Source organism: Mycothermus thermophilus (genome assembly GCF_041956435.1).
Source record: "Mycothermus thermophilus strain CBS 625.91 unplaced genomic scaffold VTJ04scaffold_4, whole genome shotgun sequence".
In the NCBI taxonomy this organism is placed as follows: domain Eukaryota; kingdom Fungi; phylum Ascomycota; class Sordariomycetes; order Sordariales; family Chaetomiaceae; genus Mycothermus; species Mycothermus thermophilus.
In genome coordinates, this window is record NW_027191430.1 from 594,778 (window position 1) to 608,923 (window position 14,146).

Here is a 14,146-nt window from a genome sequence, read left to right on the forward strand (position 1 = left end):
CTACAACGGGGATGAGCAGCCTTCATCAAAGCCACATCTTCCCGCTGAGCTGCCCCGAAACAGGCACAAAAAGAGGGCTTCCAGACCCTTGACGCAACCGCTTTTTGTTGGGAACTGACATGGGCTTGGCTGCACCTGTCATGCCCACGATAGGAAATGATAAGGAGAGATGACAGGCCAGCGGGGCTGCATCAGCCAATCATTGAGCGCTATCGGATCCGCGGATGGGGTAAGAGCAGGGGGGTTTGTGTGGGGCTGGAGAACCTGTTGAAGAGCTTCCTTTGGTACACGGCGAATGCCGTTTCCAATCTCACTCACATGCATGTGTCTTGGTCAGGGCCTGTCGTCATTGATGAATGCACAACGTGGTGTAGAGCACGATGAAATATGAGTAACAACTCAAGAGCTTGCAGAGGGAGTGGCTCGAGGATGCTAGGAAGCTTATACAGCTAGACCTGCCCGATAAGCACTACATGCCCCAAGCTCAAAATGACAGGTCCCTCGAAGCTCTCAAGTCAACATCACAACTCCACACGGCTTCATCTCCTCGCCCAGTTTTCTACATACAAACTCTGATTGCTTCAGAGGGCTTCTGGGCACGCTTTCCAACAAATAACAACCGCAATTGGCCCTCTTGTTCGAAACTCTCAGGACATCCGTCCTATGCCCCATGTCCTCGTCTCGTAACCGTCCCCCGACCATCATGGTGATCAACTGCGATTTCCAGAGTCCCCTTCCGGCCTCGTCATCTGATGGTGTGGTTCCTCAGCAGGGACCGGGCCATCGCTTGGAATCTGGCGATTTCGAGCTTTTTTGCCGGCAGCCAACAAACTCCAGAAATCGTCTTCCGGCGGTGCCGCCTTTTTCTGCTTTGCCTTGGATGTTGCACTCTCCAGCTCAAGCTCAGGCTCAAGCTCAGGCTCAAGCTCGGGTTCGGGTTCGGGCTCAGGCTCCGGACAAGCAGGTTTTGGTTCCTCAGCTGGGGCTGGGATCCTGCCTGGAATGCCGCGAGCTCGTTCCTTCTTGGTCAAAGCGGCCCAAAAGTTCTCTTCAGGCACCTCCTCTTTCTGCTCCGCCTTGGACACTGTGCTCTCCGGCTCCGGGTCGGCAGGTCCTGGCTCCTCGGATGGGACCGGGATGTAGCTTGGAGTGCGCCATTTCACACCCCCAAAATCCCAGAGGTCCTCTTTCAGCATTCCCTTTGATCCGCTCCAATATGTTCGGGCTGGTTTGCCTTCAATCCTGTAGACTCGGCCGCCGTTTGCTTCCCCGGCCCCTCCTCTTTCCCCGATCTCAGCTCGAATGTAGGAGGGTCCCCGAGTTGAGATACATTGTTGGGCCCCTGTGTCGTATCGTGCTCCCTGACATGTTTTCCTTCTCCCTTCTTCTCTTCCTTGGGCGCAGGCTCGCCTCCCGGATGCGTTCCATGAAGAAACAAATTGTCCAAGTTGTTATTAGAGTCCATCTCCACATCAGCAATTGATGATGACGGGTCCTCAAATGTTGAATATTGTAGTGTTGGTAGCTCCTTGTTGGATGGGAGATGGTAGTTTGTTGAAACCCAATGCTCTGACGCCCCGGGTATTGGCATAGACTCGGACCTGCTCGGAAGCGATGGTGAAGCTGGGGGAGGATTCCTTGATACAGGTTGAGACAAAGATGGCGTCGGTAGTGGTACCTCTGATTTGGGTAGGTCTGAGGACGCAGTGGCTGGTGCGGATGTTGGTGAGGTCGGGACTTCCTCCACCTCTAGGATCTGATGCAGGGTTATATATCTTTCACCACAGGGTTGCTGCCAGCCGGCTTGTCCGTTGTCATTACGACCTCGGTGTTTTCCTCCCAAACTTCTAACGTCTCAGCTCCTTTACCCTTTTCACTCAGGGGGTCAAGAGGGTTGCATACTCGATCGTCATCATCACTGAGGGTTTGGTTTGGGGAAGAGCTGGAACTCTCGCCACCGGTGTTGACTAAACCCTCCTTGGCGGCAAGGAGTTCGCAGATGGACGCATAGCTCTTCTCTTCAGCCAGGTCCTGTGGCGTTTGGCCGTTCTTATTGCGGATGTTGGCATCGATATCTCTGCTCATGAGAAGCTCGCGTACGACGTTGCTATGGCCGTATCGTGCAGCCAGGTGTAGTGGCGTGTCGTCGTTCCAGTCGTGTGCATTGATCCGGATCTCTTGAGAGTCGCGCAGCTCACGTACAACAGCGTCATGGCCTGAAAGGGCGGCCAAGTGGAGTGGCGTTCGGCCAGCCTCGTTGATGGGGTTGAGGTTGACGTCCTTGATTCGCAAAAGGCCTTCAACAAGAGGTGCAAACCCTCTCTGCGCCGCCAAATGCAATGGAGTGTTGCCGTTAGCGTCCTCAACATTCACGTTGATCCTATCACTGCCCCTGAGCAACGCCGACACAACTTCGACATTACCCCCCTGCACAGCCAGATGCAGTGGCGCGTAGCCGTCCTTGTTTTTTTCGTTGATGTCGAGCAACACATGCTCATTAGCACAACTGACAAGTTGCTTTACGAGTTGGCTGTCCCCATGTCGGACAGCGACATGTAGCAGCGTGTTGCCCTCAACGTCGCGATCGTTGGCATGGTCCATGATTTCCAGGAGGCCTTTTACGAAAGTGAAGCCACTCTCTGTCTCTGCGAGCTTTGAGAGTGCAGCCATCTTGGAAAGAAGGTCTTTGGGGGTGATGATACCAGGCGAGATGTTGACGGGGTTGGCATTCTTTACATCTCCTTCCGAGTCGTCCTCGGATGTCACCGTCGCCCGCATACTTCGCCGTGGAACGGACCGTCCCGTTTGTTCCAATTCCTCCACTGGTTGCGGCTTCCGATTGATGAATACAGCCGGAGGTCGTGCAAGATCAGCCTTGGTAATCGTCTTTATGAATTCCAGATTGCCCGTAGAGCCACCCGTCGATGCTTGAACCCAATTCATCTTCCGCCCATCAGCTCCTGTTGCCGTTGATCTCGGGACTACACGAATCGTCGTCCCCTCTAAATCTTCACTGCCGGAGGTTGTCTTGTCTGGCTGACTTGTGTCGCTATCCACGTCAGATATGTCGAACGGTTGATGGAAGACTACCCGGCTAGTTCTGCCTCTTGAGGCTTTCATCGACTTTGACTGTCCATGGAGGGACCTTTTCGCCAATGCCGCCGGGCCACCCACAGCACCATCCTCCTGACGGCTTTCCTCGCTATCTTGCGTGTTGAACGTCACGACCAATCGCTGGTGCTCTTGGCGAAGCCAATCTGTCGGTATGCTGAGTGTAGCAACGGCGTTTCGAGATGTTTCCTGGTTGTCCCCTTCGGGATCGCTCTGGGAATCAGATTCATACATGTCATCACTTTTATGCGGTTGCCTGATGCTAGGGTTTGCTGGCGGCATTATCTTGGCGGATTTCCGTTTCGACGATTTCGGCGCGTCTATTTCAGCCTCGAGTTCAGACCCTTCCAGGAAGACTATTTTCGGGCGTTCGCCAGGGGCAGCAGAAGGTCTGGAACTGCCAAAGTCCGGAAGATTCCGTGTTGTCACAGGGTCTGGGGGGTCAATCTCTGGGTAGCGTGGCTCCGAAGAAGGGTGTTGTGGCCATCCGCTGGGGTTGAGGTGCTTTTCTGAGGCCCGAAGTCCAAACGCCTCCGGTTTGCCTGTCTTTCTTTCTGCTTCTTCTGGCATTCGAGGTCCAAGCTGAGGATGAGCAAGGGTTCCCTGTGGAATCTTGCTAGGAAATGTTCGACTTTCCCGTTTCGGATCATTTGGAGAGAGAGAGTCCATGAGTTCCGGAGGAGGCAGATCAAAGTGACGGGTACCGAATCTCGCAACATCATTGGGAAGCCCTGAGCCATCGAAACTAGGGAACAGGGCCGCCAATGACGTCGGTTGGCTGTCTTGCAGGCCACCTTTCTCATGATGGAAAACACGAAAGATGCTGCAAGCCCATCTCAGGGTGACATTATCACAGCGGTTAATGGCATTGTTGTCCTCCCCGTCCCTCCGCACAGATTCCAAGAGATGTGAGAGGAGATCAAACTCTTCGCTAGGCGCAGCAGGGACAAGGTAACTGGACAAGCACGTCTTCAGGTACTCGTCCTTGTCACCTTGTACGTCTGCGTGAAGTTTTGCAAGCGCAACAAACCACGGTTTCGGGTCGTCTGATTGAAGAATAAGCAGTTTTATGGCGTCCGATTGAAGGTTGTAGTCGCCAATCTCTTCCGCAGCCCTGATGGCTACCTCCACTGCCTGCTTCTGGGTTGCACTCGACCGGTACAAGAAGTCGTTCCAATCGGGTTTTGCGGCATCCCGAGCTAGAACGCAGATTGGTAAATTGATACCGGGCCCTTGGTCAAGCCTCAAGGTCTTGAGGTTCTCCCAATGGTGCTCTTCTTGCGGAGCAGGGGGTGCTTCCATTTCGAGGAGAGACTTTGCCAGAAGCCACTGAACATATGGCTTGGTCATCATGAGATTTGGGTTTTGTTCCTCGACAATGCTGGCCAATGCCTTCGCATGTTCAAGAAAGCAAAGGTTCCGGATCTTCATCGAGTTGCTGCTGTCATGGAGGATCAAGGTTGTGAGTAAGTCGAGGAGACCCATAATGCAAGATTCATCATAGAACGATCGGCTCCAGTCGTTAAGGAGCGTGTCCACAACGTGTGGAAGAGAGTTCCTGCCGAAGAATTTTATAACCGTGTCCTCCCATCCGAAAAAAGTGAAACAGCTGCAGTGAAGAGATCCTTGAAATCCCAAATGCAAGCCTCGCTGAGCAGGTCGAAGTACATCTGCCTCCAGTCGAATAGCCCCAGCGCAAACCTCTTGGCTTCAAGGATGGCGTCTCTGTTTGTGTACTGTTGAAGTCTATCGAGAACTCGCAGGCACAGAGTGAGCAGTTGAAACTAGTCCAAACTATGTTAGATTTGTACGAAGCATAACAGGTCTTAAAACAACTTACCTCAGTGGAACCAAACGGGGTGTTGTAGTCAGATTCAAGGGCTTTCAGGTCATTGCAAACAGCATACCAAGCTCTTGTAACATAATCGTGATGCTCTGGTTGAGAAAGCAACTTCAGGAGTAGATAGTTGGCTTTCAATTTGTGGCGGTTCAAGCAGTCGTTTGGCCGGTCACTTTCCCGACCTGGGCAATCCAGAAGAAAGACGAGGTCACGAAACTCTTTGTAGGAGCCCGCAGACAACAACATCTCGGCATACTGGACTCGGATGTATGGAACGGAACTGAGGTGTCCAAGCGACGATGCAAAGAACTTCCTTGCTTCTTTGATCAGACCGAGCCTTTTGAGCCGGCAGAAAGTCTCCAAGTCATCAGACCAATCTTCTTCCACATCAACCTGGAGTCGGATAGAGATATCCTTGTTGCTATGAGATGGATCGTAGATAAGGTCGTACCCTGAGGCGGCAGCCTTGGGACGAAACGTGCTGGAATCATCGTACTTGGTGGAATAGGACTTCGGCCTCGTGGAAGCCGTTGCTCCAGACTCCAACGCACCAACTGTCCTGGACGTTCTTTCAAGACTGGGTGGCATTCGCCTTTCTCCAGAGTTTCTGCTCGATTGTTGCGGTTTCTGTGCGGGAGAGTCCGAAGGTTCGGGGTTCGGGGGGTCGATTGGCCACATGACAGGGGAATAGTTACTTGACGTATAGTCAGAGGGTGTCAGGGAAGAGAACTCCCTTGGAGATCGAGAACTGTCGGCAACGGCCAGCGCCTTGTTTGACTGGGGCGGATCAGAAGGGTTGAACCCCTGGTTGATCAAGTCCCACACTCTAGAACCTGGACGTTGCTGGGGGCTCCGCTCCTTCCTGGCGCCCGTGAGTCTAGTCGGAAGAGGAAACTGTGGTTGAGGGCCTTCGGGACTGAAGTGCCGATCTCTTTCGCCAGGCGGGAGAGGCGACATGCCCTGGAGCCGATCACGTTGTTGCTTGCCTTGTTGCTGACGGCATTCTTCCCAAGAGCTAAGCCTTTGTGACCCAGTGTTTTCGAATGGGGAATAGTAGGGAAGGTTTGGTCTGGATCCTGTCGAAGCTGGAGAATGTTTGTCTTCCTTCAGTGACGTAAGATATTCCATTCCGGCGGGTAATCGAGACATGCTCTCTGCGTCACCTTTCGTCGAGGGGTCGCCTAGTCGGCTTTGAGATGCTGAAGCCATGCTGCTGCTACTGGCTGGGTGGGAAGGACAAGTTTCGAGCTGAACAATGTGATATCCTATACTCTAGATTTGAACCTCGGAGCTTTGATCCCCCTCCCCATGTAAGACTCGAGCTATCTTAGAGATACCGGACCATGAGGTGGGAGTGGCGCAGCCAACCCCCTCGACGCAGGAGACATCCTTCCAACTCGAGTCGAGCCTTGTGTCCCAACCTCATCCTCGTAAGGGCTGAGAGCGGCCCGGGTAAATCCACCGTACACTTGGTAAAACCACCATACTCAGCCACTACTTAGCGCCAAGGCATCGCCCACCACGAGGTCAGGACAGTCCACGTACAATTTATTCTATATTTTTCCTTTTATATTACATCAGCTAACCAAGTTGTCGGACACCGCGCCCCCCTACTATGTATCTGTAATATATAGTATAATACATCGCTTCAACGCACCTATCACTATACCTACCGCTCTCGCCGTTTACTGGAAAAATATCTCTTACTTAAAAGTCTACGTTTTCTGTAATGCATGCTTTTGGTGTATATTCTGTTATATATTGTTGTGCCGTATGTACACGCGACTTGGTCTAGCTGCCGAGGTTGTAAGTTTAGTTTAGCGCGCTTTATACAAAACAAAGGAAAACATCGCTAAATTGTACGTGGACTGCATTCGACTTTGTATAGCGTCTTGCTTAGCGCCAAGTAGTAGCTGCGTACGGTGGTTTTACCAAGTGTACAGTGGATTTACCCGCATCGACTGAGGGGTTTGTTGCCGCGTCGGCGCATGCAGGGTGAACGAATCAGGCATGCAGCATGAAGCCGCGCATCAGATTCTGCTGAGCCAACGCACCTTTGGCTGGTTACACAGCGTTACTCTAATTTAATAATAGCGGTTGCAAGTGAGGGGTTCAACAGCTTGCTCGCACCCTACCTGGGAAGAGGTCTCAGTTCGTGTGATATCAAGCATCCTTCATGGAGCCCCAGTTCATAAGCAGCACTTCACCGGTCAGACTTTAGGATTGAACCCCGTTTTGTTTTGGAAGCGTGACGAGATTGACGACGTCTTTCTGGTCGAGCTCTTGATCATGATGGAAGGACATTATACTCGACCAGCTCTTCTGAGCAAGTTCGGACGCCGTGATTATAAGCGATTTGACCATCTTACGTCGTCGCATCTGCCTGCTGGTCGTGGGACCATCGGCAAGGTCGAGATCGATTGCCGGTTTCTATTCACCAAATCCCACTGGGGAGTCCTCGGAGACGCCAAGGTTCCGGCTGGAATCATTTACCTAGATATCGACATCAGCCAACCGAACAAATGCAGACTTGAATCCGCTACCGTGACCGTGACTCTAACTGAGCACGACGGTCAGGAGGAGCGGATCAGACCTCAGTCAGACTGCCCCGTCAAGTTCACCGACTACTATGGGCCCCGGAGCCTTCGTGGAGAGGAATCGCATGTCCTGATGCGAAAAACGAAGAATCTCACACCAGAAGGGCAAGCACTGGGATTTGGTGCTGGCGGGCTGGGGCTGAACAAGGAAAAATTGATTCAAACAAAGGCCCGTTGGGATTTCTCCGGATTTATGAGCTCAACTACAACCAACGGAGGGCATAACAAACTGCGGTGGGAGTTGAAGGAGAACTCGTTTGAGGTGCAACCAACACACAGTAACCTCTTCCACACGGCCTTTGCGATCGAGCACAACGCGACAAGGTTCTATATGAGTGTCCACGTCAGTGGCAAGCTGGCCAAGCTCTCTGACAAGGTGAAGAATCGGCTCCGATTTGGCGAGAAGGGGGGTAGGGACCAGAAGGTGGTGACAAAGATTGAGTGGTCGAAGGAATATGCTTGTCACATGAAACTGGATGAAATCGCCGAAGGTCTGGACTTGAGCATGCAACAGGCCAACAAGGAAAACGTCTCGATCGAGATTCCCTCCGCAATGACCGCCAGTTATCATTCCGTCAATTCCGCCATCACGAATGAAAACCCGGCGACGCGGCCTCAATTCATGCCTGCAAACCAGCACCCGATGCTTCTGTACCCACCGCACCAACAGTCATATCTGGGACCATGGTTCACAGCGACAATGCCACCCATCCCAAACGGCATCGCCCCCAAGATTAATCATCCTCTACAACACCTCCCTCCGTTGACAGTGGCCGATTTGCGGATGGCGGTCGCTGGCCTCCCTGTCAACCACCATCAGCCACTTCAGCGCCCTCTGGCCACAGCAGCCAGTACCGAGGCAGGAGTCGCCATGAGTGACATGTCGGAACAAGGTTCTGAGACCTTGATAAACATGTCCACGGGGAGTGACGAGATCCCTGGTGGTTCGGTTTGCGACGTTGCTGCAAATGACCATGAACCTGGTAAGAAACTGGATGGAGAATCAAAGAAAGAGTTAGGCACGAAGCCTGGAAAGGGGACCGGGAAGAAGCTGGACATGAAAGTTGACGTCGAGATTATGGATGAGGAGTTAAGAGAACTGGACCGAGAACCAGAGAGCAAGCTAACACTGGAAATGATTTGGCTTGGTATCACCGCCGTGCTGGTGGAATGGTTGGGGACAGTGGGGGTGGTGTTCTGGGGACTCGTTGGTGTCGTTGGCCCATTCAAGGAAAAGATGTCAATTTCCAAGGGCAAGGGACACAAAGCCGGTCGCCGGCATAAAGCAACGGAATTCGACACCCATGTGTCGGGACACGAGCGCTTCAGGTCGCGACAGGCAGCTGCACATCCTGGACGACGGCGACTTCGCGTCCGGCGAACTCCAGTTCGGCAATACTTGACCGAGAAGGAAGTGAAACAACAAGCATCACCGCCATGAAAAGAGCACCAAATGAAGGTGCCTAACACATAGAACCCAAGGACAACCTTGATAGGTACTTAACGACAGAAATAGAAGCCCGGAAGAAAGGATCTTGAAGTGTTAAAAGATTCCCCTCTGCGAGCTCTCGGGGAACACATGTTAAAAATAGATCATGGCAAAAGTGGTGAGGACGTCGCGAGACTTGTGCCAAGATGGGGACCTGTTTAATCAGGGTTAGGATCCAGAGGCCCACTCAACCAGCAATTGACCCTAACCCTCAACTTACGACCGCCCCTCGCTGGTGCCGCCCAGCGCCACGTTGTCGGTGATGGGACTCCGTCCCGTCGCTCATCCGCTCCAAGATCTCAGACTAGGAAACAAGAACCTGAAAACACGAGAAGTCCTCGACAAGAATGCGTAAATGAAGACGATTGAGACACGATATGAACGCAGTTAAACAGCTGAACACCTTCGACTATTATGCAAACAATTTCATCACCTTCCGCTCTCTTTCGTGGACTCATGCGTTGATCTCCCTGCCTGATCTCGTTACGTCCTAACACTCATACACTTCAGCGAGGGACGCCAAACCTTTAACAGGCAACTATACGAGCTTGTATCTAGGACTACACATCATCATGGCCGACCTTCTCTACGACCTGCTCACGCCGGCAGGGCCGTCACCTCAGCCCCCAGATACAACCTCCATCGAATACCTCAAGACACTGGCATCGCAGCCACTCGCATCCGTCACATCGTCCGAGCCGCTCTCCCTATCACAATCATCTCACACCCTGCTCCTCTCACTCCAGTCACTCTCCAAGAAGTCCCACAAGCAAATAATCGAATCCGCCTCTCACCATGCCACCCTCAGCACAACCCTCCCGGCCCTCGCGGCGAGCACGGCCGAGCTACGAAACGCCATCCCCAAGCTCGACACCGAGGCGGTGCGCTTCTCAACCAACTACAGCAAGAGCAGCGACAGCGAGGTCCTTGCCCGACGTAAGAAGGCCCTCCTTCTCTCACGCAACGTTGAGCGGCTCGTCGACGTGCTTGAGCTACCAACCTTACTCTCCTCGGCCGTCTCGGCGGCGCCAGCCAACCATGCCTCTGCTCTCGACCTGAACGGCCACATTCGCCGGCTAAGGTCCATCTACCCCAAGTCACCGCTCGTGGCGTTGATCGCTTCCCAGGCCGACGAGGCTATGCACACCATGGCTGCGAATCTGATCCAATCGCTCAAGGCGCCTGGTCTCAAACTGGCCGCCTCACTACGCACCATCAGCTGGCTACGGAGGGTGCTTCCGGACCTCGAAGCGGAGGTCTTGGCAACGACTTCGTCCACAGCTCCCGGAACCGCCGGTACCGGGCCAGGCAGCGGTGCTGGGAAAGGCCTCGAAACCCAAGAGCGTGTACTTGGCGCGCTCTTCCTGGTCTGCCGCCTTGCCACGCTCGCAACCATGCTTGACGCGCTTGATCCATTGCGGGAGCTCGCGGATCAGGAACGAGCACGGCAGAAAACTATCGGCAGCGGCAACTCCTGGTCTGGCGGTGCACAGACGGAGCGCTACCTGAAACGGTACATTGAGATCTTCCGCGAGCAGAGCTTCGCCATTGTGTCGATGTTCCGCAGCATTTTCCCTGCGGCGGCTGCTCCAACCAGCGATGGGGCTGCTACAGGCCAGACGCATTCGAGTGACCCGCTTGAACCGCTGCCTTCGGCGCTGGCCACGTTCCCGCTGCATCTGGTGGATATGTTGCTTGAGACGCTCCGGGAGTATCTGCCTACGGTTAAGGACCAGGCGGCGAGGGATAGTTTGCTCACGCAGGTGTTGTATTGCGCGGGGAGCTTGGGACGGTTGGGAGGAGATTTTGGGTTGTTCCTTGCTACGTTGGATGTTGGAGCTGAGGCGGAAGAGGAGTGGGTTGAGGTTGTAAAGAGACATCGGGCATTAGCAGGGAGGTTAGAGTCTATTGTAGGGGAGCAGAAGCGGGCAGGGTGATGCCGGGCACCGTGAGGATGTGCAAGTTGATGTAGTGCTCTCATGAATACCAACAGCTGGAAGGGAAATTCCAAAATGAAACCCGTTGTCTTGAAGTTGACATGTCCAGGAATCATAATAGACCTTTCCTACCTGAAATCATTGCAGTTGTTTGAGTGTTGAGATGTCGGCCATCGGTGATCGGATTGAGCCGGCAGCATCCAGCCCCACCATGCACGCACATCGGCATTCCGTCATGGCGATGTCCGACTTTGAACTTTTCTTTCAGAAACATCAACCAACTGCGACTTGGACCAACCAGCACAATTGAGTCAACATGAGCCACAGCATATGTGAAATCTCCTGAGAATGGCTGGCCCGAGTCTCAGGCACATATAGAGCATTGATTACAGACCCAATCCGCGGGTTCGAAGCTCGCTTCTTCTTCCATTCATCCGCCCACCAGAAACACCATTCACTACCAACTCCGGGCTCTCGAAGACGGAGCCCACCGCCGCAATGTCCGATGGCTCCAAAACGGCGCTCTCCAAATCAAGTGTGTTTTAGACCCCTCAATTCTCCCAGCCTAACCATCCCGCTGACCACCTCCCCCTCCAGCCTTCCACTTCGTTGCCGGCTTGGGCTCCGGCGTCGTCTCGGCCGTCCTCCTCCAGCCCTTCGACCTCCTCAAAACACGCGTCCAACAGTCCGGCACGAACTCTCTCTCCTCCGCCATAGCCGACATCCGCGCCGCCCCGCGCCTCCTACCCGCCCTCTGGCGCGGCGCCGTCCCCTCCGCCCTGCGCACCGGCTTCGGCTCAGCAATCTACTTCACCAGCCTTAATGCCATCCGCCAAACCGCCGCGCGGCTATCGCCGGGCCGGTCCGCAACGGCAGGAGCAACACCAAACCCGCAATCCTCCTCTTCGTCCCTCCCCAAGCTCTCTAACACCTCGAACCTCGTCGCCGGCGCGGTCGCCCGCTCGTTCGCGGGGTTCATCCTCATGCCCCTGACCGTGATCAAGGTGAGGTACGAGAGTACGCTGTACAGCTACACCTCCCTTGCGTCCGCGGGGCGGGACATTTTAGCCAAGGAAGGCGTGCGCGGCTTCTTTTCGGGCTACGGCGCCACCACGCTGCGGGACGCGCCGTACGCGGGCTTGTACGTGCTGTTTTACGAGCAGAGCAAGAAGCGGCTGAGCGCGCTCGTCGCTCCTGTTTCTTCTGCATCGCAATCGTCACAGACCACAATGATGGCCACCCCGCACGCAGCGACCATCAACTTCACCTCGGGCATCCTGGCCGGAGGGCTCTGCAGCGCCGTCTCCAACCCTTTCGACGCCGTCAAGACGCGGCTCCAGCTGCAGCCCGCGCGGTACCGAAACATGGTGTTCGGCGCGGCGACACTGGTGCGAGAGGAAGGAATCCGCGCGCTCTGGGACGGGCTCGCGCTGCGCATGGCGAGGAAGGCGCTCAGCTCGGCGCTGGCGTGGACGGTGTATGAGGAGCTGGTGAGGAGGGCGGAGGTCGGGTGGGAGAGAAGTAGGGGGAGGGGGGAGATGAGGGGGTGAGCACGGCATGAAGGAGTGGTTATGGCTGGTAAGTAAAAGAGGTAGGACAGAGATGGGAAATGAGGATAGATTTGGAGTTGAGGATGTTAGTTTTGCGGGTGGGTAGGTTGGATGGGGGGATTTTCCACTTAAATTACAATACTGGAGAATGGCATTGGAAGGTGGTTTGAACAGCATCTCAGCTCGGTCTTGTTTGTTGTATTATTATGGATGGATGGGAGGACCATCACGATGCATGACCCAGGGACAGCGAAAAGTGATTTATTGTATTATTGCCTGGAATACGGATTGTGGTCTGTTTTGCTCTGCTCGAGGCAAGTCGTGGATTTATACCCGGCTTGAAAAAAAACCAGAGACCCACAGCATGAACCAGAAAGTTTCTCCGAGACCCCTATCAGGTTGGAGAGCAAGTTTGTCCTGAAAAGCATTAATTACCAGTTTTTCTCAGGATGTTTGTGTAGAGAGGACCGTTGAAGCGCCAAGACCAAGACGGGCGCCGATCGAGACTTGTTCCAAGCCGGGTGGCTCCTGAAACCCCTGTCACCTCGGTTCTTGTGTCTCTCGAGCTTTATCTTATCGTCCTGTTTCTGTGGCCTCTCCTTTTCTCTCCTGCTTCAGGCATCACCACCAGCACTTCCTCGCCAACTTCAAACCAATTCCAAGCTCACATCCGCCAATGCCTTCATAACCCATTCGACACCGTTCCAAATGCTACCCTCACTTCGCCTCCCCCTCCCCCGCCGCCTCCGCCGCCGCAGAATGGCCGTCCTCGCCCTCGCCGCCCTCGTCACCCTCCTCCTCATCCTCCCGCTCTACAGCATCTACAAACCCCCCTCCCTCCTCATCCGCTACCTCTCCCACCGCTGGACCGACGTCCTCTTCCGCGTCTGGCTGCCGTCGGACCAAAAACTCGTCGCCCTCACCATCGACGACGCTCCCTCACAGCACACCCCGTCCATCCTCGCCGCGCTGGCCGCTAACGGCGCGCACGCCACCTTCTTCGTCATCGGCAGCCAGATCAAGGGCCGCGAGCACATGCTGCGCGAGATCCTGCGCGCCGGGCACGAGCTGGGGAACCACGGCATGCGCGACGAGCCGGCGACGAAGCTGGGGACAAGGGAGCTGATCCGGCAGATTGTGGAGGTGCAGAGGGCGATTGAGGATGCGTATCGCGCTGAGGGGCTGCGGCCGCCCGCGGGGCCGACGGCGGACGAGTTGGAGAAGGAGATGGATGACGCGGTCAGGGACGTGGAGGAGGATATGCATACTTCGTGGCCGGGACATGGGTCGAGGAGGTTGAGGAGGTATTATAGGCCCGGGTCGGGGTTCTTTAGTGAACGGATTCGGGGAGTGGCGAGGAGGCTGGGGTATCGGGTTGTGTTGGGGAGCATTTATCCGCATGATGCGCAGATTTGGTGGTCGTGGTTGAACGCGAGGCATGTGTTGAGCATGTTGAGCCCTGGAGGGATTGTGGTTTGTCATGATCGGAGGAGTTGGACGGAGCCGATGCTGAGGAGGGTACTCCCGGCCATGGCGAAAAAGGGGTATAAGGCGGTGACGCTGAGTGAGTTGTTGGATCAGACTACCGGGTGAGAGGGGACTTGGGGTTGGATGTGAGCAGG

At 54.6% G+C, this 14,146-nt stretch overlaps 6 protein-coding genes across 6 annotated transcripts; 4 read left to right on the forward strand and 2 right to left on the reverse strand.

The window, feature by feature from the left end:
- Positions 1-1,767: 1,767 nt before the first annotated feature.
- Positions 1,768-4,596, reverse strand: VTJ04DRAFT_5920 (uncharacterized protein; the record flags this gene model as incomplete). The annotated part of the gene is made up of 1 exon (XM_069364088.1): positions 1,768-4,596. The coding sequence occupies one exon, from the start codon at positions 4,594-4,596 to the stop codon at positions 1,768-1,770; it is 2,829 nt and encodes a 942-aa protein (XP_069217949.1).
- An 86-nt stretch (positions 4,597-4,682) lies between these two features.
- On the reverse strand, positions 4,683-5,908 carry VTJ04DRAFT_5921 (uncharacterized protein; the record flags this gene model as incomplete). The annotated part of the gene is made up of 2 exons (XM_069364089.1): positions 4,683-4,895; positions 4,952-5,908. 2 exons carry the CDS (start codon positions 5,906-5,908, stop codon positions 4,683-4,685), a joined length of 1,170 nt encoding a protein of 389 aa, XP_069217950.1.
- Positions 5,909-7,243: 1,335 nt separating this feature from the next.
- Positions 7,244-8,989, forward strand: VTJ04DRAFT_5922 (uncharacterized protein; the record flags this gene model as incomplete). Its single annotated transcript, XM_069364090.1, has 1 exon — positions 7,244-8,989. One exon carries the CDS (start codon positions 7,244-7,246, stop codon positions 8,987-8,989), a length of 1,746 nt encoding a protein of 581 aa, XP_069217951.1.
- Positions 8,990-9,609: 620 nt separating this feature from the next.
- Positions 9,610-10,974, forward strand: VTJ04DRAFT_5923 (uncharacterized protein; the record flags this gene model as incomplete). Its single annotated transcript, XM_069364091.1, has 1 exon — positions 9,610-10,974. One exon carries the CDS (start codon positions 9,610-9,612, stop codon positions 10,972-10,974), a length of 1,365 nt encoding a protein of 454 aa, XP_069217952.1.
- A 498-nt stretch (positions 10,975-11,472) lies between these two features.
- On the forward strand, positions 11,473-12,524 carry VTJ04DRAFT_5924 (uncharacterized protein; the record flags this gene model as incomplete). The annotated part of the gene is made up of 2 exons (XM_069364092.1): positions 11,473-11,509; positions 11,572-12,524. The coding sequence occupies 2 exons, from the start codon at positions 11,473-11,475 to the stop codon at positions 12,522-12,524; spliced, it is 990 nt and encodes a 329-aa protein (XP_069217953.1).
- Positions 12,525-13,232: 708 nt separating this feature from the next.
- On the forward strand, positions 13,233-14,117 carry VTJ04DRAFT_5925 (uncharacterized protein; the record flags this gene model as incomplete). Its single annotated transcript, XM_069364093.1, has 1 exon — positions 13,233-14,117. One exon carries the CDS (start codon positions 13,233-13,235, stop codon positions 14,115-14,117), a length of 885 nt encoding a protein of 294 aa, XP_069217954.1.
- Between the last annotated feature and the right edge of the window lie 29 nt (positions 14,118-14,146).